The sequence below is a fragment of the Nelumbo lutea genome, chromosome 5 (assembly GCF_056320005.1).
Source record: "Nelumbo lutea isolate HS-2025 chromosome 5, American lotus-T2T, whole genome shotgun sequence".
NCBI classification, from domain to species: domain Eukaryota; kingdom Viridiplantae; phylum Streptophyta; class Magnoliopsida; order Proteales; family Nelumbonaceae; genus Nelumbo; species Nelumbo lutea.
This window is the reverse complement of record NC_142688.1, coordinates 68,190,926-68,214,436: the sequence shown is the minus strand read 5'-3', so window position 1 is coordinate 68,214,436 and position 23,511 is coordinate 68,190,926. Positions and strand designations below refer to the sequence as shown.

General features: G+C 33.6%; 1 protein-coding gene and 1 pseudogene across 1 annotated transcript; one reads left to right on the top strand and one right to left on the bottom strand.

Moving 5' to 3' along the window:
* The first annotated feature begins 2,640 nt into the window (after positions 1-2,640).
* Positions 2,641-3,192, top strand: LOC148852797 (glyoxysomal fatty acid beta-oxidation multifunctional protein MFP-a-like). Its single transcript, XM_088945854.1, has 3 exons — positions 2,641-2,786; positions 2,892-3,030; positions 3,088-3,192. Exons 1-3 carry the CDS (start codon positions 2,641-2,643, stop codon positions 3,190-3,192), a joined length of 390 nt encoding a protein of 129 aa, XP_088801980.1.
* A 5,534-nt stretch (positions 3,193-8,726) lies between these two features.
* Positions 8,727-8,840, bottom strand: LOC148852796 (dolichyl-diphosphooligosaccharide--protein glycosyltransferase subunit 4C pseudogene; annotated as a pseudogene).
* Positions 8,841-23,511: the final 14,671 nt, after the last annotated feature.

Below are 23,511 nucleotides of genomic sequence, written 5' to 3'. Positions count from 1 at the left end.
TACAGTGTAGAATTAATTGAATCTTTGAACTGGACCAGATTTTCAGTATTGCCCTGGACCTTGGAGATTGATGAGCAAAACTGGAAAGTTACACCCGACTCCTAGACTCGATTATGATACTACACTAGGTGTCGGATTGGGTTGTCTTTGATATACCAATCAGTGAGATCCCTAGCGGGGGTCAAAACCTGGGTATGTTGGGACAGTCTAAGAATTCATCTGAGTGGGTGATCATAGTGACAGGATCAGCCCCTTTGTTGGACAAAGGTAATGATCGGGGATGCACTCTCACTGATGGAAACCAAGACTGCTGGCAACCAATTTCAATCGTTGATATTTGTTTTGCAAAATATATTTTATATGATATATAAAAGTATATATATTATGGTTTCAAAATGATTTGCAAAAGGTTTTAATTCCCAAGATCCATATAAGCAGAGAGTGCAACACTGTTCCTTGCAGCCGAGGGAGAGGTCCTCTCTTGTCGGGCAGTGTATGATCATTATGGGTTGAGAGGTTAAGTGTAAGACCATTGAGGATAATACCTGATGGGCTAATCTTGCATCTGCCCACAGTCCCTGGGTGTTACAAGGTGGCTTGGCCCAAAGACCACTTAGGGTAAGTGTTGGGCCCATAGAGCCCATCTGATGGGTTTTAGGGAGTCCACTGTCCATAACAGTGTATTCGGCCAGGCCTTGTAACAAATGCTGGGCTGAACCCATGTGGCTGATGTGTAGATCAATGTTAGGGTCCCATGCCATACAAGGAAGCCCAACTGGGCAGCAGTTTGGAAGGCTAAATGAATACATAACCTTGAATGGGCCTTAAGCCCATTTCGAGTTGGGCTAATTTGATTTAGTCACTTAAGGGGGCGAATTCTGAGATGGATCAGCTGATAGGATTGGGCCCAGACCCTATCCACTTAGAGAGTCCAAGATCTAAATAAGATTTAGATCTGGAAGCCTCCTAATTAGATTAGGAGATGGTTGATCTAATCTGCAGATAAGATAGGGGTTATCCCTTATCACTTAAGAGGACTTCTAATCTAAATATGATTTGGGTTAGCAACTCCTAATGGGATTAGGAGCTTATCCCTTTGAGATTATAATAGGAGGAGGGGGTGACAGCCTTTAGACATGCAATGCAATCCACAGATCCTTGTCTTCAGAGCTGAGATTACTAGAAGAGAGAATTCTGCACCCTGCAAATACTCTCTTGCTACCTCCTTTCTGCAACCGCCGCCTCCAGCAGTTCGATCTCCAGTTCTTGGGAGAAATCAAGATATGATCTTGATATTAATCTTTTGGAGAAAAGATTGGTGGGAGTTGTATTCACAAGCCGTCCAGTTGATTCTTGCGAAGGGTCAAGTTCTTTTGGAAGAACACTGCTGATTCTGCTCCACCCTGCACTGCGCCATTTTCAATGGGAGCAGATTTTGGATCATTTCTTGGGCGTGAACACCATTGGGAGATACTGCTTCTCCGTATCAGGTATTATCTCTCCCTACTCCTTTTGGTTCAGATCTGGTTCAATTTATGGTTCAAGAAAGATCCTTGAAAATATGATTTTCTAAATAGGGAATTCGATTCCCAATTGAAGGGAAAGAAAAATTTTTGAAATTCGCCCCCTTATTCTGCAATCTTTGGGCGTCCATGTGATGGATATTCTATCCCTTCAGCTACTACTTTCATCTCCAAGCCAAACTGTAGAATTTAATTTTTCTAAATCAATGCGTTTGATGAATCTAGGATTCCACCTCTCAGGCGACACCTATACGGACTGCTGACGTCATCCAGCGGCGGTCTGACATCAGGAGTTCACCCCGTGATAGAGGATCAATAGGAGAGGTACTCCTAAGTGCCTTTACCCGCTTAGCTACCAAGTTGAAAAACAAAAGATAAAACTAGGGTTTAGAAGAGAGAAAGTAAGAGGAGAGAAGAAGAAGAAGAAGAAGAGATGTGCCGAGAGGTGTGTTATTTTTACTGTTCACACCCTCAAAAAATCTTTATACTTTGAAAATAGTAAATTACAAGGAAGCTCCTACTTGAGCGCCCAAATACAAAAAGAGTACAAGGAAGAGAAAAAGGTTCAAAAACACCCTTGTCTAAACAATCTCAACAGATTTCTAATATAAAACACCATCAATAAACTCTTCAAAGAAACCGAGAAACTTCTTAAGACAGTAAGATGTGTGCTCTATGAAAAGCAAGCAAATATATTACTAACATGCTCAAGAGCTTAAGAGGAAAAATTATAAACTTTGAAGGGCAACCATCCAAGATTCACATATAAGGAAGATTTTAGAACTGTGATCAAATCCAGTTAAAGCAAATATCTAACTATTTCCGAATTTCCAGAAAAGGGGATTGACAATGTAGGGGGCTGATGTGGATCTAATACAAATTTACAAAAATTTCATTTGCATCTAGCCACTGCTGTGAGGCCTGCAACAGAATTGGTCCTCTGTCATATGAGGCTACAATAGTATTCAATATTGTGGAGCAAAAAGCTTCTTATAACAATTATAGTGATTGACATTTCTGCATTATTTACAGACTAAATGTTTTGATTCTCCTTGTTTTATTTAATTGATTTTTTTTTTTTTACTTTTTTACTGGTTGGACTTCCTGAACATAGTTTATGAAGTTACCGGATAAGGACATTGCAGAGATGATTTTCTTCCCTGTTGTGGATGAGGCCTGTCGTGTCCTTGCTGAAGGAATTGCAGTCAAGGCATCAGACCTTGACATAGCTTCTGTTATGGGTATGGGATTCCCACCATACAGGTTTGTACTTTGTACTACGTTTCATGAAAGTTCAGTCTGAGTTGCTTCTTTCTCATCCTTAATGAACACTATAGCCTAATCAAATGGAATGCACATTTTAATCAGGGGAGGGATAATTTTTTGGGCCGATTATCTTGGATCCAAATACATTTGCTCAAGATTGGAGGAGTGGTCAAAGATGTATGGAGAATTCTTCAAGCCTTGTTCCTATTTGGCAGAGAGAGCTGCTAAAGGAGCTCCATTGGTAAAAAACCTTAAGCCTTTTTCTCATGGTTCTTGTTAGCTTGTTAGCTTGTTGTAGATAATTTCAAGGGAATCCCTTGGCATGGCAACATTTCTGGAATACCATGTATTCATCTTTATGTGTCTGAGTCTTGCAGTAGTTGCATTTTGTTTGGCTATTTGATATGGTCTACAATGTGGAGCCACCCCATTACATAGGAGAGTTCAAATCAGCCCCCCACAACTTCCCACAGCATATCCCCGTCGTGTATTGGGTACAATTTCTGATGATGACATCTTCATTTTTGATATATCATCGGAAGATATTCCCAATACACGGCGGGAATGTGCTGTGGAACGTTGTGGGGGACAATCTTGTGGAGGGCTGACTTGATCTCTACATATGATAATATCTTGCCTTTTCATGCTTGGATGGTTTAAAGCACATCCATCTGGATTATGTGGTACCTAGAATATCTCCTGATGATCACCAATATAAAATTCCATGCCCCATGCTTTCATGTAATGAGCCAATAGAAATATTTATACAACTCAGAGAAACAAAGTTAATTGATTAAATGGCAGGAGTGAACCAATTGGTCATTTTTTTCCTGTGCTGAATGTAAGATGCACTTTGCTAATTGGAGGGTCTGTATCATTACACTCTTCTGCCAAACTGTTGTTTGAAGGGGTGAGGGTTTCTACCAAAAAGGGGGCCGAGAATGCCCTAGAAGCTGTGCTGGTGCCACCTGTCATACAATTCAAACAGCACAGCTTCTGATTTTAGAGAAACATAATCTTATATATATAGGATTGGGGTAGAAGTGTAAAGTGGGTTGTGCCGCCTTTCTTGGTGGAAATTTTGGGGGTTGGCCCGGTATGGTCCACGGCCTAGGTCTGTGTGGGCCCAGGCCGGGTTACAGGCCATGTCGTGGGCTTAGGTCATGCCGGGCTGGGCCACAAGGCAGGCTTTGGGCCTGAGCCGAACCGAGCTACAATGTTTTTTATTTTGAAAATTTTGATTTCTTTTCTAAGTAAAATTGTAAAACTAAAATATTTAACTTTCCTTTGAACTTTGGGAATCGGGAACTATTTAAAAATTTAAGAAATGAGAAATCTAAGTTATCTAACACATAAATGAAAAAAATACTTAAGCAAATTGAAATAAGAATGATGGAATAACAAATTGGAAAAAAAATAGGAATTTTATTTCATTTAATTTTGAATGGTACAAATTACAAATACAATGATTGGATCATTGGATACTTGGATGAATGAAAAATGAAAATGGAATAAATTAATAAAATATAAAACTACAATATAGTTATAAATTGAAAATACAAAATTACATTGTTAAAAATTTTAAAAATATCAAATAAATTAAATAAAATTTAAAAAAGTTACAATAATTAAAATAAAAAATAAAAAATTCTATAGAAGTAGTCAAATTCATGAATCATGATTCATGACTTTCATCATTTGCTTTGGGTGAAATATCTGGTGTAGTATCATGCCCTCCTTTGTCCTGTAATCTATCTTCTGCATCTAGCAAATCTTTGAAGCAGATGCACATCTCTATGCTTTCATCGTTCATGCAGCTTCTTTTGTCATCCAGCACCCGGATACCTGCACTAAAACAAGACTCTGGTGGAACTATAGACATCGGAGAGGTTAGTATGATTCATGACTTTCATCATCTGCTTTGGGTGAAATATCTGGTGTAGTATCATGCCCTCCTTTGTCTTGTAATCTATCTTCTGCATCTAGCAAATCTTTGAAGCAGATGCACATCTCTATGCTTTCATCGTTCATGTAGCTTCTTTTATCATCCAGCACCTTGATACCTGCACTAAAACAAGACTCCGATGGAATTATAGACATCGGAGGGGTTAGTAGATCACGTGCCATGGCGGCGAGAACTGGATAATTTTTTGAATGTTCACTCAACCAGACTAAAATTCTAAAATTATTTGATCATTCCCCTAAATTAGAAAAAATTGCTTATAAATAAAAATTAAGTTCAGTAAATGAACTTATTGTAAAAGTAGTAGATTTATGCCTTCTACTTATTAAATAAAAAAGTTTTTTTCTTCTACTACTGGGCTCAAGGTCAGAAGTAGAAGATGTTATACAAGTTATAGGAATATTTCCTACAACTTCAAATTCATATAAATTGTACATTTCAAATAATAAGTTATTAATTTCTTCATTTTTATTTCCTATATTAATATTCATATTTTCACAATATGATTCAAGTAAAATATCTAAACCATCTTTCCTAATCTTAGGGTCTAATATTATAGCTAAACAATAAAGGGGAGAAATGTTCTCCCAATATTTTTTAAATTTATTTTCCATTGTTTCAACAATACATTGAAATTGTGGATTATTTCTATATTTTGCAAAACAATCACTAATTACCATTAATTGATAAGGTAAATTACAACTAGTTGGATAATAAATTCCAGATAATTCATTAGTTGCATCACAAAATTGTTTTAAAAAATCTCTTATATAGACTACCATTTCCTAGTTTTCCTTAAATATCATATCATTAGGCATTTTTGAATTATAAAAATCAGTAAGAATTTGTTTATGAGAAATACAACTTTCTAACATAGCATAAATAGAATTTCACCTATGCTTTACATCTAATATAAAATGTTTATATTTTAAATCATAATTTTGGCATAAATATTTAAATTCTTGTTTTTTTTGCCCCTGAACTTTTTATATATATAATACAATTTCTAATCTTTGAAATATAAGTAGAAATAATATTCAAGGCATCTTGAATACATAAATTTAAGATTTGACATGCACATCTAATATGAAATAATTTACCATTTAAGCATGGTCTTAATTGAGATTTTAAAATATTTATTGCAGAATCATTACTGTTGGCATTATAAAAACGAATAGAAAATATCCATAGGCATGCAAAGTATTTAAAATACTTGCAGCAATAGTTGGGTCAGTAGATGTGGCACCATTGCTCTAGAAAATGGCAACAGTGCCAAACAGTGGCTAACAATGGGCCATTTTGATTTGATTCCAATTGTTTAATTGGAAGGAATTGAAATTCAATTCACATTTTTGGTTGAACGACATTCCCCAATTTGAGGGTATGGTCATTCCGACTTTGATTTCAAGGGGTTTTGATTTGTATTCTGCCTTCGAACCAAACAGATTCTTAGTTAAACCACCTGTTTATCTCTACAGGTCTTAAAAGCAGTCGACTGGACTTGAATCAAAAGAAGCCAGTACTTGAGCATGTTGCATATATGTATAGTTCATAGCTTCATATTTGGGATTTGGATATTGAATACTTTATTAAATTAACTAAAAACGATCAGAATATTATATAATCAATTAAAAATAACTATATTATTGTATTATCATGAAGAAAATGGTATTAGACTAGATTTTGTGTCTAAAAGTACAACATTTCTATACATAGATTGGAATGTATAGGTTAGATTTGGGGTGGATGAGTGGATCTATATTCAATCCAATTGTAAATGGATAATCTTTGCAGCATGTTTTTCAAAACTGAACTAGACAGTTGGACCGGAAACTCGAGAAAAAGTGACCAGTTCCATTTCATCCCAAAACTGCTTTTTGGTCAAAAACCATTGATTTGGTCAATGAACCGTTGACTCGGTCAATTAAACTGTTAATACAGACAATGGTTTTTAGCCTTTTTTTTATCTTTTAAGTCAGAATGGGCCTTTCATTTGAACCGGATGGTCAGACCATTCATCCTGGGAACTGGTCCCCAGAACAATTCCCTGTCCAGCCTAGTTTTAAAAACCTCGGTTTGCAGCCCTAATTTCAAAGTGAGATTAAACGAGTCAAATCCAATGGTTTTGGACAGGGAGTTGGAGGCACTTATAATATATTCTTCTTATTTATAATCTTTTTTTTTTTTGGAAAATTTCCGATTAGTACCCTGTACTTTGGGCCTAGTGTCACTTTGGTCCCCAAACTTTAAAATGCAACAATTCAATATTCAAACTTTCAAAACATGTCAATCTAGTACCTGCTGTTAACCAACCCATTAACTAGTCATTAAGTAGAATTTGAAAAGACACAAATGCCCTTTAAGTGCCATCTAATTCTCTTTATCAATCATTCAAATGTTGAGAAAAAATGAACAGTCATAAATCCTTGCATCTTCTATTCAAGAAAGTTGGGGTGACCAGAATTCCCATTGAGACATGACCCCAACTTTCTTGAATAGAAGAGGCAAGGATTTGGGATTGTTCATTTTTTTGTCAACATTTGGATGGTTGATAAAGAGAATTAGATGATACTCAAAAGGCATTTGTGTCTTTTCAAATGCCACTTAACAGATGATTAACGACAGATGCTAGATTGATACGTTTTGAAAGTTCGAGTACTAAATTATCTTATTTTAAAGTTTGGGGACCAAAATAACACTAGGCCCAAATTACATGATACTAATTGAGAAATTTCCTTTACTTTTTCAAGAAAACCTGAAAATGTTGACCTAGTATGGCAGGAGAAAAACGGAGGAAATAACCAAGAGATATTAAAGACTGGGAATTGAACTTTGCAAATTTGATTAGTCCCAGCATGGCACTTGCAGGCACATGCCATGTTCTTGAACAAATTGGCCATTCTCAAGCTAACCCAAGATTTTACTATTGCAACATGTTTCGAAAACATTTTGAGTTAATCGATACAAATTATCGTTTCTACTTTCCACCTAAAATTAGGGGTGCAAATGGATCGGATCATCTTATTTGGTTTCGGATTGAATCAGATAATATGATCTAATTAGAAATTGGATCGGATTCGGATAACCCCTATCTGATCCGAGAAGATCCAATCCGATGTATATTATATATTTATAAATATAAATATAAATATATATAATACATATATATGTTATTTTTTATTCATAATTATATTTTTATAAATTTGTTATATTATTTATTTTTTATAAAACATGTATATATGATGAAAATAATTAAAAAATACTTATATTTTTTGTTTTTATTTTATTTAAATTAGTATATTTTATTTATTTTTTAATAATTTATTAGTTTTTTTAAAAAATAATTCGGATAGAATCAAATCCGAAGATCCGACTTACGGATAGGATTCAAATTCAAATTGAGTCCTATCAGATCCGATCAAATCTTCAGATAGGATTTGATCCATTTGCATCCCTACCTAAAACGTAAAACTTGATGTTTCTCCCACATCATTTTTCTGATTGACATTACACTCATATATGATGTGGCAACGCATATTTTCACAAATTTGCATCGATCAACTGTAAAACACCCCCTATGAAACCTGAGCTAAGAACAAAATTATGGAAACCAGAAGTTGCGCATGTCAACACCAAAGCTTGAAGGACCAAAATCTTCAACATTAAGACTGAGTTTGGTAGGAGTATAAATGCAAATATGTAGTGTACAAAACCTTATATTTTGTATTATTTTGTATGTATTTATGCAGTACATATTTGCATTTGTAATCTTTCCAAACTAAGCCCCGGGTCAACATGAAGGACAAAAAGGTAAACACAAACTGATATTAGTGCAACAAAAGATCAATTTTAACAGAGTATGCAATGGAGCAGGGTGAAGAAACCTCATACAGAACTGCATCAGATCTATATCCATTTATAAAGTAGTTACTGTCAACAAAACTGATATGCATAAGGTCAACAGACAAAAGTATTCAGATGACTTCATATTTGGGATCGGTCATTATATAATGGTAAGCAATTACCAGAACAAATACAAAAATGCCGATAAAATTGGCAAGGAATCCTAACTCTTCGTCATTAAACATCTCTGCAGAAGAGCAAAACAACAGAACCCAACATAGCATTAGCAGCAATACAGAATTAGCCTCTTTATTTAAAAATCCATGATAGACATGTAATAGAAATGACGCTGAAAAACATTATAATAAAATGGGTTTCAAAAATTTTATAAGAAGAAGAAGAAATAGTTGGTGAAAACCAGACTTCCATAGGAATTCTTAGTTTTTTAGGCTCAGTTTGGAAGGAGAATAAATACAAATATGTAGAGTGCAAATCCTTGTATTCTGTATTATTTTGTATGCATTTGCACTCTACATATTTATATTTGTACTCCTTTCAAACTGAGCCTTAAAAGAAAAACGAGGGAAAATCAGTTTTATTTATTTATTTATTTATTTGAAGATACTGTAAATGCTGGTTTAGATCAAGGAGGTGAAAGGTTCAGAAACTGCTCTCATTGTCATTGGCAATGCCATGCTTCAAAATGAAATTGGATTTGAAGTAAAAAGGTAAAAGAAAAACTGAAAAACAAAGAATAAATGCCTGAACCAAATGAATAAAAATGAAATATTTGAGGTTATGGTACTTGACCCAACTTTAGCTTCAGGTATTACAGAGATCACAACCTCCTTAATGAGGAGCTATTCACTAAAACACCAAGAAAAAAAAAGCCATTCAATTCATCTGAGACCCACCCAAAAAGAAAAACCTAACAGTGGAGATTCATTAAGCAAGATATTGCAACATTGGCCAGTCCTACACATATTCCAGTTAAAAACCAGAGGTTCTTAAGAGGAAAGGAAAGTAACCACCATGGTTTTTAAAACTGGATCGGACCGGATGATCAGATCAGAAAAACTGGGAATCGGTTAGGTCCATTTTTCCTCAAAACCGATTTTTCTCCAAAAACCATTGGTTTTGATCAACAAACCATTGACATGGGTGGTTAATTGTTCGAACAGTTTTAATTATTTTTTATATTTTTATTTTTTTTATTTTTATCAAAATGGGCTGACCGTTAGACCCGATAACCAGACCCCTAACCGATTCGATCTCTGAATCGGTTTTAAAAATCATAGTAACCACTGCAAGGCATGACTAGGAATTCCAAACGGGCCCTTAGTGATGTGAAGGACCCAACAATATTCGGAATACCTATTCAGTTGGTCCAATAGGCCCCTCATTCATTGCAGCCCTCAATTCATGAGGCAAATTTCTGCCTACAATTAATATCTTGTCATAATGCCAGTAAGGCTGCAAATGGATGGGGTTGAATTAGATGTACTTGGTCCAAATTTGATATGTTAATATTGGGACTTGAATTGATTAAGTTTATTTGTCAGAATCATAATGGATTTGGATTTAATTTGGACTGGAATATAAGTTTTATGAAAGTCAAAACTATGACTCTTTAAAAGTAATAAGATTCAAACCAACCTTTCCAATAAATAGTTGTAATTGAAATTCTGGCAAACGTATACTATTTGCGGCAAACATATATCATTTGCAGCCCTAGGTTGACGATGGTTTTAAAAAACGCTGTTGACCCGGATAGTCAATCAAAATAGTCATGGTGATGATGAAGTGGTTGTTGAAAGAAGTATTTGTGCAACAAGTAAAAAATAATTATTTTAACAATTATTTAAGGCTATTTGGTAAATTATTTGTCAAATTACTTATTATGTTTTAGAGTATTTATTGGGGTGGGGATGTTTGGTACGCTACTTTTCCCATAAGTGTTTATATCGGCACAAATGACAATTTTAGCTCTCACTTCACTCATACATATATACAATGCTTTTCGCATGTTATATTATACATTTCAATGAAAAATGTCACATCATGACAACTAAGAGCCCACATGGATCCACACATGAATCGCCATGTTATATTCTACATTTATATGTGTATATAAATATATATGCATGTGGAATGGTCTAACTCGTTCAATTTGAATGGTCGAACTGGTGACCAATCTAAAGGCAAAAGCGGGCCTTCGGGTCAGTTTTTAAAATATTGATCGATACAACTCGAGTGGGCCGATCTTCACTAATGGTCAATCAATTTCGAGTGGCAAATTCCCCAACCTGACCAGGTCAATTTGGTTGACTAAACAATCTACAACTGAACTGAACCTAACCAACTAGTGAACACTCCTAATTCTAACTAAATTAATACTCTAATCTTTAACAAATAGTAATAGTTTAATCTCCAATAATTAATAAAAATTTATAGACAAAAAGCATAATTACTGAAAATAAATTTATAATGAAAATGAAATGAATAACTAATAAAACTAAAATAAATATAATAATTATGAAAATACAATAAATACAAAAAAATATATTAAATCAGACAATAAATAGTGTAATCTCCAATAAAATTTTAATCTCTCTAATAAATCAATAAATTATAACGAAGATACATAATTACTATAAATAAATTTTTAACAAAATACAAAAAATCTAATAAGTATAATAAGTTAATAAACAATAGTTTAATCTCTATTAATTATTGAAAACTTTCTATTAAATAACAAAACAAGAATAGATTTATACATAATTATTGAAAATATATTTATCAAAAAAATATAATAAATAATTATTTAAAATGTAACAAATATTAATTTTAGTATATATAAATATATAATAGATATAGATAAATATTTTAAAATTATTATTTTAAAGTTATTTTCTAGAATTATTAATTTATTTGAATAAATTAATTTTCAAAAACATATGTATTAATAAATACTTAAATAATAAAAATATAAAAATAAATTAATATATATATATATATATATATATATATATATTAAAATTGGTCTGTCCATGTCAGCATGTTTCTCCTTTGAGAGAAGTTATTTATCTATTTCTCCATTTTTTGCATTTTTTCTTATTTTCTTTTTTTTTTTAATATAAAACAGTAATCATTGCTTATCTTGATTAAATTAATAAAGTTGCACACTATTAGAGAGAGACTTTTGGGTTTTACAAGGTCTCTTATTTTAATGCATGTTATTATTACATTTAAGAGAGAGAGAGAGAGAGTGAGAGAGAGAGAGAAGTAATATAAATCAAATAATGTAAATAGGTAGAGGTGAAACAATCAAAAAATTATTAATTTAAAAATCCACTAAACTTTCACTAAAAATAAATATTAAAAGAAGCTTAGTAAATATTAAAAATGTATTTCAATTCCACTTAAAAATCGAACTTTATAAATGCTAATAAAAATAAGAAATTTAAATATAAAAATATTAATTGATAGTTTTAATAATATTATTAGATAACTTATGAGTTGAGACCTTTATTGTGCATAATGAACTCATTAAAAATGATAAAAATTAATGAAAATTTAAAATGCATAACCCATTTTATTAACAATATTTTATTGCAAAAATTACTGAATAATAATGAAAAATACCAAGAATTAATTAAAAATAAGAAATTTAAATATAAAAATATTTAAATTTTAATTTGTAAAATAAAAATTTTAATTCATAAAAAATCATAGTTTTATAATTAACACAGGCCTCTTTATCAACAAAAAATGTGCAAGCCCGACCCGACCCGAGCCCAGCCCTTATATAAAGCTTAAAGCTTGAGCACGAGCCCGAGTTGTACACAAAATGTCTTATTTTCAATATACTTTTTATAAACTAATATTATATTAATTTAGTAATAACTTAATAAATTAATAAACTAATTTAGATTTTCTAATAGAAAATTGATATTTATTAAAAATTTAAGAAGCATATGTATATTATATATATATATAATAAGTACTTTTTTATATATGTAATAGTATCGGGACAAGCTTATTTGAGAAAGCCCGAGCTCAAGCCCACATGCATGAAGTTTTGTCCAAGCCCAAAAAATAATGGGTCAGGCTGAGCCGAGCCATTGGGCTACTTGGCCCACGAATAGGTCTAATTGTATATATAAACAATTGTATACATAAAAAATCATATGAAATAAAAATTTAAACATCTTCAATTTTTTTTTTAAATGGACCTCTCATAGCTTGGCCTGGTCCACGACCTGGCTTAGCCAAAGGCACGACCCATGGACAAGCCTAGCCTATGTCATGGCATGGACCCGTGCAGGTTCGGGTCGTGGGCCGTACCGAACCGACCCCCTAAATTATCCTAGGGGAGGCAAGCACGATCCGATTTACACCTCTACTTGAACTTACCCAATACTGAGGACAGGGCAAGGAAATTCGAGGATTCCGCATCTATGATGAGGAGTGGGGTCCCTTAACCTTGAACTCGCCCGACATTAAGGAATGGTTGCCTTGCCCTGAACCCACTTGACACTAGGGACGGGGTAGGGATGGGGTAGAGTGTCTTGACTATGGGCAAGGGTGGAGCTAGGATTTTTTATTAAGGGGGGTCAAAGCCTAGAAAACATGGATAGGGGGGCAAAAGCTAGGAAACATGGGTAAGGGGGCTAAAATATATGTGGAACTTAAATAGATTTTATGGGAATTTTGAAGGCATAGGGTGTGGGGGGGGGGGGGCATGGCTCCCCTCCGCCACCCTTGGCCCTGCCCATAACTATGGGGTAGGGACAGGGATGGGGTTCCCCGTCCTAAATCCACCCTATTGTCATTCCTATATAATTGTTAATTATTAGTAAAATTAATAAAAATGTTTTTTTTTGTAATTATATTTATTTATTTAAAGTTAATCAAAATATCATTTAAAAATAATAGGAATAATAATTATTATTAATATTACTAGAAAATATTAATAAATCTAAATTCATTAACAAATATTTTTTCATATTAAATTAACAATAATTATTTTCTATAAATCAACATTAAATGAAAAATACAATTATTAAAATTTTAGATACTAACAATAACTTTGAATACTTTTAGTTAATTAATAATAAAATTTGATTATTAATTTAATACTAATTAATAGTAAATAAAATTATTAAATCTTTCAGATTTTCCCATGCATCACGGGGGTCCCCGCTAGTTAACCTATACATTTAATGATTGGGAAGTTTCCACCTCTATTACGACGGTGACATGGGAGGCAGGATGATGTGGCCAAAGGCTAAGAGCCCAATGATGTGGCAAAATGAGGGGCTTGTGTAGGGTGAAGGCAAACCTGTAGTGAATTGGATTTCTTTTGTTTATTTTTCATTATTTTAAAATTAAAATGAAAATTAGTTTAAATTAATAGGATTTATTTTTATTAAATTTTAATTCTGTTAATAATTGCAAAATGAGTGCCTCCCCTGTAGACCTTATCCTTAGGCCTCTAACATACATTTCTTTGTAGATCTATTCAGTGCACTACTTTGTCCTTCCACCTCAATTCGTACAAGTTGGTAAGATTATTTGTTACATGTTCACCTTAGCTCCAACTCGAATCAGACAACATTAGAGTAAGGAGATTATTTTTTGATAGTCTAAATGGAGATTGTGTCCTTGAACATTATAATTACAACAACTTTCATTTCCAATATGGTAGAGACGAGAGAAGAGACCAGAATGGCAAGGGTAACATCTTCAATCTTGGAGAGAGGGAGGATTATGGGTATGCCTAAGATATAGGTTGAGGCATCTCCTCTGAATGGATTCACAAACTTTATGATGCTTCTAATGGAGGGGAGGACTCAACAACAATTTTAATCTCGCGCCTGCCTCTATCTGAGGGAGTGGCTAATTTCTTACTTGGTATTTCTCTCTGAGCCTGTGACGTCCAAATTTGAATGAAAATAGGAAAAAAAAAACCAAATTTATAACATTTTGAAGAAAATGATAAAATGATCTTAAAAATATCAAAAAGCATAACTTTGGTTTTTTTCAGAAAATTAAGTCGCACATATCATCCATCATATAATACAAATAACTGGCAAGACTGCTTTCTATAAGGCCTCGTTCACTTTTCGATAAGTCACTTACTCGATTAAATGCAATTAACTGAATAAGTTTTTCCTAGTAAACACTTACGTGTGTAAGTACATTTACACATGTTCTTTTGTTTATCTAATAAATAAGGCAATGACCATTTTAGCCATAGAAATCTATTATTAAAAGAGCCATTTTTGTCTCATTCAAGTGTTGGTAACTTTCTCCCTATGTGGGAAAGTTATTTCCTCATTTAGGAAATGGATATTACTTTCATGGGTAAGTGGTACCTAGGAAAATAAACTTTCCCTAATCCCCACATAAAGCTGAAAAAAAAACATTGGATTCTTGATCAATGGGAACCAAAATCCGAGTGACCAACTTTTCCCCCTCTCAAAATCCAAAAAAAAAAAAAAACACCCCTTAAGTACGAAACTGACAATTTTCTGGAATTCTGGTACTATAGTAATACATTCTAAAGTTTGGATACTAATCCCAAAATACAAGATATTTATCTGCAATTTATCGTATTTTTTAAACTGAACAATAATTAAATAATAGAGTGACCCCTCACAATCCTGAGACCTATATATTATTAATTAATTAATAATGAGGTATTTTGACAATAAAAAATTTTTAGTGTTTTCTTTTCTTGACAAGGATGGATTCTGTGTTGGGTCAAGATCTCATGTTACACCCAGAATCCCACCAAGCACCGACTAGCTAGACAGATTGCTGTCTGCAATAAGTTATTTGGTTGGTTCCAGCATCACTGTTGCTATTGTCATCATATCCACACAAATTCTGCTCTACTACTTCACGAAATCTAACACAACATATATAATAGGTATCTATGAAGTGCATGAATCATGAACAAACACTCTATAGTACATTCTCTCAAGTTTCTTAATTTTTTTTTTCCGAGAAATCAAAGCTTCTTTATTGATGAACGACCCTTCCAACGGTTCGATTGTTTTATACGTCATAGTCACCATTAAGTAGCTTACCAAACTATGATTTCTTCCATTATTTTTTTTAAAGCCCGAAGACAAATTCGTTCAACTAACTCAGAAAAAGGTTTGTCAGATATCTATAAGAATATTACGTAAGAAAGAAAGAAGTTACAGAAGACCAAGAGCAAGTGTATGTAACACCAAGTGTATGGAAGACTATCATAAATCAACAATAATGTATTTTAAATAGTAATTATTATATTAATTTTTTTTGTAAAACAACCACAATTGTTAAATTTAATATAATTTAATGTTTTTACTGTTTATTTTTTAATACAAAGTTTATTATTAATTTACTGTTTATCAGTTACTAATTAAATTTAACAATTAATCTAATGCTTTAAATATATGTTCGGGGCACCTAGCTATCAGACATTGATTAGTTAGTGTAGGTATAAAAGAAACAAGTGGAGAACATGCCAACTCTCCACATGTGCATCTGATTACGGGTGTCAATTGGACTGGATTTGGTCCAATTTGATCCAGTTCAGTGTGAGTCCACTACAAATGGATCAGGTCCAATCCAATTCAATGAATATTTTGGACTATTTTGGATCAGTTTAATTTAATGTTTGGACCACGTATTCAATCTGTTCAAATTTGTTTTAATGTAGATTAATTCTAATCCAAACCTGGTCCATTGGCACTTATATTCTATCTTCTATCAATGAACCAGGTATTGGCTCAATCCAGTAAATACTTTGGACTACTAAGTCTGGACTGGTCCAATTCACTATGTCTTGTTGGTCTGTCTAATCCATCCAAATTGATTTTGGTTTGGATGGGGTCCAATCCAAAACTGGTCCATTGACACCCCTACATGTGAATCAATATAAATATGTATAAGGAGCTCGCAATTCCTATATATGATCATAGCGGTAGGACAATCTAGAGACCCATCAATAAAGTGCAAACTTACCAGCATCTGCAATAAATTCAAAGCATCGCATTACCTTATTTTTATTTCAAACACTGGTGTATTTACATTCCACTGGGCCATGTTTGAGAGTGCTTAAAAATAAATACTTATTCGAAATAAGTGCTTATTTGGGTCGAGACCATACCATTAAGCACTTATTGGTGTTTGGGAAATAAGACTGAAATAAGTGCTTATTTTAAAAATAATGACTTGTTTTTTAAGCCCAAATTTCTAGTTTTTTTTAAGTGCTTATACAATAAGCACTTACTCAATTTTTTCTTCCAAAATTATCCCTTGTGGAATTCTAAAATACCACTTATAAAATTATCCCTAGTTGAATTTTGTAAAAGTACCTTTATAAAAGTGCTTTTATGTAAAAATACGTTTCTAAAAGTATTCTTATAAAAGTAATTTAATAAAAGTACTTTCATAAGGGTATATTTTGAAAACTTGAAAGCAAATGAAGGGAAAAATAGTTAGAAATGCTTGTTTAAGTGCTTATTAGAGAAAAAAACTACCGATAACCCAATATGAAATAATTGCTTATTTCACTTGACAAAGTTGGGTGTCAAATGCAAATAAGTATTTATTGGAATAAGCACTTATTTTTAACATAAACACTCTCAAACATGGCCCATCACGTAAGACATGGAAATGTTTTCTCATGTATAAGTTGGAAAAATAAAATTTTTTACAACCATTGTAGCATACAACCCCCAATGAATTACTAACACACAAATGTTGAAATTAAAAAAAATAAAAAATCAGTTGATGTAATATCTTAAATTTATTTGATGCTGCTATGTCCATATTACACTGGGATTGCATGGGATTATAAGCTGTATTTGGAAACATGCAAATGGAGTGTAAATCCCAGTTCAGGGTAAATTTGCACTCAGGTTCACTTTTTCTTGTGTTTGGCAACATTACATTTATGCATTGCTAAATGATGGAAAACACATTTTCCAATGCATATTTACATTGATAATAAGATGTAAAGTACATCAATAAAAAAGAAGTAAATATGCATTCAAACGGGCTTTTGATAAAAAAAAAAAAGGCATATGCTTTACGAGAATTTGTGTTTGTATACATTCCAGCTAAAAAGTCTGTTTGGCAAGAAGATAAATTTGTCAGTGCAAAATCAACCTGACTTTGTAATTTATATGGACTATTCTACACTCTACATATTTGCATTCACACTTATTTGCATCGTTTCCAAGCGCAACCATAATTACAGCAGAATTGAACTCTATGGATTTTTCCTCATTCTACAATAACAATGCATGATGCAATAGATGAATTACTGAGTTTTACACAAGTCCCATAAACCTGCCATATTAGTTGATTAATGCAGGAAACAAAAGTGTAGAAATTATCTAGGGACTGCAATCTACAGCTACAATCATGGTCACACCATTCCCTCTGCCTGAAAATGCGGATTCATTAAGTGCTCAAATTAATGTGATCAGCAATACAATAATGGTCAATGAAAGAAGGAATCGTTGACCAAGTATACATGGAGCAAATAGCAAGAAGCATGATTGGGCAATCCTGTGAGCAAATAGCAAGAGCACCGAGGAAGATTAGCACACAGAGCTGTGCAATCTGCCAATGTCTACGGATTTGCCAAGGAGGAATGTAAGCTCCCCTCTAATAGGTCTTGAATAATAGTTAAAAGAATCTCCCTCAAACACTATATCAGAAAGCCCAAGCTCCAAAGAAAATTTGATACTCTCCAAATAGCCAAATTCTACTACAGAGCATTTAGCAAGCTTTTTTGTTCCTTAGAATTATGGCATACTATGATGATCATCGATTATTAAGGGTGTCAATGGATTGAAGTTAATTTGGACGGATTGGATGGACCAATAAGACATATTAGATTGGATGAATTCAATCCAAAATATTTATTAATCCGTAATAAATTTATATTGAATTGTGTTGAGCTAAGCTAAAATCTGGTCCATTGATATAAGATAAGAATATAGATGTCAATGGATTGGGTTTAGGTTGAAACCAATATAAATTAAGATGGATTTGAACAGATTAGAGGTCCAAACATTAAATTAGACCAATAAAAAATCATCATCCAAAACACGTACAAAACTGAATCGAAGTAGAGTTTTATATTGATCATAATTACACACTCCTTCCAAACACGTACAAAACCAAATCAATGTAAGTTTTACATCTTTTCTTGATTTACGTCGCTTCCAAATGCAGCCTAAAGGAAATATTGTAGACAAAATAATTGGGAATTGATAAAAGTGTGCTCTTCAACATAATTGGTCTACCTGCATGAGTGAGGTATCGGCCTTTCCACCCCACTAGGCGTTTTTTTATTTTTATTTTTTTCATATGGTGATGTCAAATGCACATTTAACAAATTTAGGATACCTCACTCATCATCATTAACAAATTTAGGATACTTTGTCTATCTCTTCTCATACTATTTGTACTGAATAGTATGAAGACTTATCATCATTTACCATTTGTCCTGACCACATGCCAAATTGTGAGAGAATAGATTGTAAATGATTCATTTGGAAAACACCATTGCCACAGCGAATACCATAGAAATCATGAGTCTCTAACTTACTATAAAGCATGCGTGGTAATACATCCATGGCCGATATAAAGGGGGCATTATTTTTTTGGATTTTGAGAGGAGGAAAATTGGTCAATTGGAATTTGGTTCCCACTGATCAAGAAACCCATGTTCATTTTTCAAATTTATGCGGAGACCAGTGAAAGTTTATTTTTCAGGTAAGTGATACCCATCTTCTAAGTGGATAAATTAATTTTCCCATATAGGAAAAGTTGCCAATACTTGAATGGGACAAAAACACCATTTTTAATAATGAAATTTTTATGACTAATGTTATTGCCTTATTTACATGGGAAATAAAAGAACATGGATAAATACATTTACCCAAATAAGTGATTTACCGAAAAACGAACGGGGCAAAAGAAATACGGTAACAAAGGGAAACCTTGCCTTAATCCCCTCTGTAGATGAAAGGAGGCTGAAGAATAATCATTTAGTAGAATAAATAGATCAGAAAAAGAGACTATAGATACACAATACAATTAGGTTGCAAAAAATGCTGGAAAAGCCTCTGAATTGAATTGAAATGCTTTTAATGAAAATGACCATTATAATCTGTTATAGGCATTAGAAAGTTGAAATGCTTATAACGAGAATGACCATTGTAATGTGTCATATGCCTTAGAAAGATAAGTTTAAAAACGAAAGAGTCATACCTACCTCTCTTGTCCTTCTTTATAGTGAACTGCATTGGACACAATAATTCTATTTATCTTCTGTTGTCGGCCTAGTACAAAGGCATTTTGAACATGTACTAAACAATAAATATGAACTCCCCAATCCCAACCTCGTCATTTATGAGAAAACATTTCATGTGATCTTGTCGCATATAGGGGTGCTAATGAAAAATCAGAAACCCTAAAAACTGAACCAATAAGCCAGTAATCATTTTTAACTGCAAAATCCAGTTAGACAAACTCCAAACCCGTATTCAAAAAACCGCTAGTTAACCATTCTAACTATTAACCAATTGATTCTATTCACTTTTAATTGGTTTAAATTTTTTAAAAGACTGATAGGATCAGTTCGATCATAGTTCGATTAACCAAACCAATGAAACTAAAACTCGCCGGCACCTGAAACCAAAACCAAAAGTTAATTGTAATTGATGTGATGGTTTGAATTTAGGGAGAATTACGGTTCAGCCAATGGTCAGAATTTGTAGGCTCAAAGTATATTTTGGGTAGGTATTAGTTGGGAATTTATATTAATTTAGTGACGAGTATGAGTAGATAGAATGTGGGGTTTAGACCGTTTGAATGTTTTTAATTTTGCAGTGAAAATTAAATAAAAAATCTACATTGGACCTGTCTGTACTTTCTTTGAATTTATTACACAATCCGGATTTTTAATTTATAGCCTGCTCTCCGTATAAGAGCTTTTTGCAAATGTAATGGAATAACTTTTGGAGAACTTCCGGCCTTCCAGGCTTTCATGGAAATCCAAGATTAAAGGTAAATTGGTTTACTGTACACACCACACCACACTCCACGGTTCACACCACTGTTGCGGAAATATCATAATCTGTATATGGAGTCCAACAATTCACGATGTCAGTGTACAATATATAACTCAATCAAAATTAAACATGTCGGAGTGAGTGCAGTATAACTGCTATCTGTTTGAGGTGTAAATCGGGTAGTGTTAGGCCGGCACAGGCAGGGCCTGCATGTGACCCGTATAAAATATGGGCTATGCCGCTTTGGCCTATGAGCCATCCTGGTCCGTGCCTCCCTCTTCTGAAAAAATTTGAGGGTCAGCCCGGCCTGGCACAATCCGTGACTTGAGCCCGCCGAGTCTTACGCTAGGTCCGGCTGTGGATTGAGCCAAATTACGAGAGATCTATTTTAAAAAATTGAAAAAATAATTTATATATATATATATAATATTAATATATTATTATATAATTATCACATATGAATTAATTGTAACGCATATTGGACCATGCTGGTACATGGTACCAAACGTAATCTGAACTAAGTCTCTCATTCCAAAAATCGTTTAAAACTGGCGATATTACTACCTCATCTCATCATATGGTGGCATTCAATCAGGAGATAGTGGAATTAGAATTTGTTAATATATATACTAGTCGAGGGGCCTCTATTTGGCAGCGGCTGGAATTGTAACATTGCTATTTACTATATTAAAAAAGATAATAGTTTTTTAATAAGAAACTTGTAATTATAAGTATTTAAGTATTGAAACTCATATAAAGACTTGAAAGAAATTATCAGGTGTTCGTTTTTTAAATATTGTTTCAGCAAAGCATATCATATAAAAGAATTAATATGATCATACAGTGATAGTTCTTAGTTTTATTTCATAGATGTCCTCTGTTTCACATCAAGAACTCCCAGTTGACCCAGACAATAGGATCTGTTTGGCTTGAGAACCGTTCAGGCAATCGGTTCCGTTTTACCCCAAATCCGGTCCTTGACCAAAAATTGTTGAATCAGTCAACGACTCGTTGACCTAGGTAGCCGACCCCTTGTTCAACGGTTTTTGGCCATTTTTTATTTATTAATTTTTTATTTTTTTTCTCATAATGGGTCATCCGTTTGAACCGTCAACCTAGAAACCGATGGCCAGAATGGTTGCATTTTTGGGTTTTTTTTCTAGATATCAATAATTAGACGAAAGAACTTTGTAGTCATAGTCATGGGAAGGGTGGACATTGCAAGGGATTCCAAAACCTTGAAAGATAAATCCAAAGTGACCTTAAACACAGAAAAAAATGACGGTAAATCCACCAAACTGGAAAACCCAAAGAAAAACAAAATTAGAAAGTTGAGTTCAAAGTTCCACTTTGAAACAGAGCTAAACATATATGTAATCAAAGAAAGAGACAAAGCAGATCGTTTTGTAAAAAAATAAAAACAATAAAAAAAAAAACATTGCACAAGAAAACTCAAAGAAAAAAAATGGAATAAATAAAATGGTGGTAAACCCTAGACCGTTTTGAAGGATCTTGAAGAAGAAGACCAAACATATACCAAAAAAAATAACAAAAGCAGAAAATGAAAAAAAAAAAAATAACATACTACACACGCTCAAATAAAGCCAATGGTAGAAGAAACCTTTGAATAGTGAAAATCCAAAAGCCTCAAAAAACATAGTTTTCGAACCGCCGTTGACCCAGACGGACAGACATTTTTTCCCGGGAATCGTCCAGGAAACTGGTTCTGCTTTACCCCAACCCTAGTCCCTAGCCAAAAACCATTGAATCGATTAACGATCCATTGACTCGGGCAATCAAACTATCGACTTGTTGACCCGTTCAATGGTCTTTTGCTGTTTTTTTTTTTTTTTGTCAGAACAGGTCGTCCATCTAACAAGACGATCGAGCCACCGTTTTTTTATTTTTAAATTGGGAATCGTCCAAGCAATCGGTTCCATTTTACCCCAATCTTGGTTTTTGGCCAAAAACCGTTGAATCGGTCAACGACCCATTGACCCGAGCGGTTGAACCGTCAACCCTTTCAATGGTTTGTGGCCATTTTTTATTTTTTTAAGTTTTGTTGTCTGAACGGGCCGTCCGTCAAACCGGATGGTTGAACTGCAGTTTTTTTAATTTTTTTAATTGGCAACCATCTAGGCAAGCAGTTCCATTTTGCCCCAATCCTGATCCCTGGCCAAAAACCGTTGAATTGGTCAATGACCCATTGACCCGAGTAGTCGAATTGTCGATCCGTTCAATGGTTTTTGGCCGTTTTTTTATTTTTTTAATTTTTGTTATTAGAATGGTCTGTTCACCCATTCGACTCGGGCGGTCAAATTGTCAACCCAAAAACCGGTGGCTAGAGTGATTCCATTTTTGAGTCATATAAGTTACGCACTCAAATGACATAACACGTATAATACTAATTAATGAATCTCACACACTCAAATGTGAGAATGGATCATCTGTTCGAACCAGACAATCGAACTGTCAACCCGAAAACCGATTAGCAAAACAATTCCATAACTTTTTTATTGTAATTTTTGTTGTAAGAATCGATTATTCATTCGAACCCTCGACCCAAAATTGGTGGCATATATATATATAATAACCCCATGGCAAGAAACCCTAATTTGGTGCAAATTTCCTGGTTCCCTTTTCTAAGCTGCACAGCCAGGCCCACCACGTTGTCGTGTTAGAATGTCGGAGCCAGCAGTGAGAATTCATTCTAGTACAGAGTTAAATCTTTGCATGTTTAACCGACCTCTGCCATTACAGGTGAGAGATCATAAATCAGCGGGTTGTGGCAGTGCAGAGTAAATGTGAAGCAACTACAATCTGT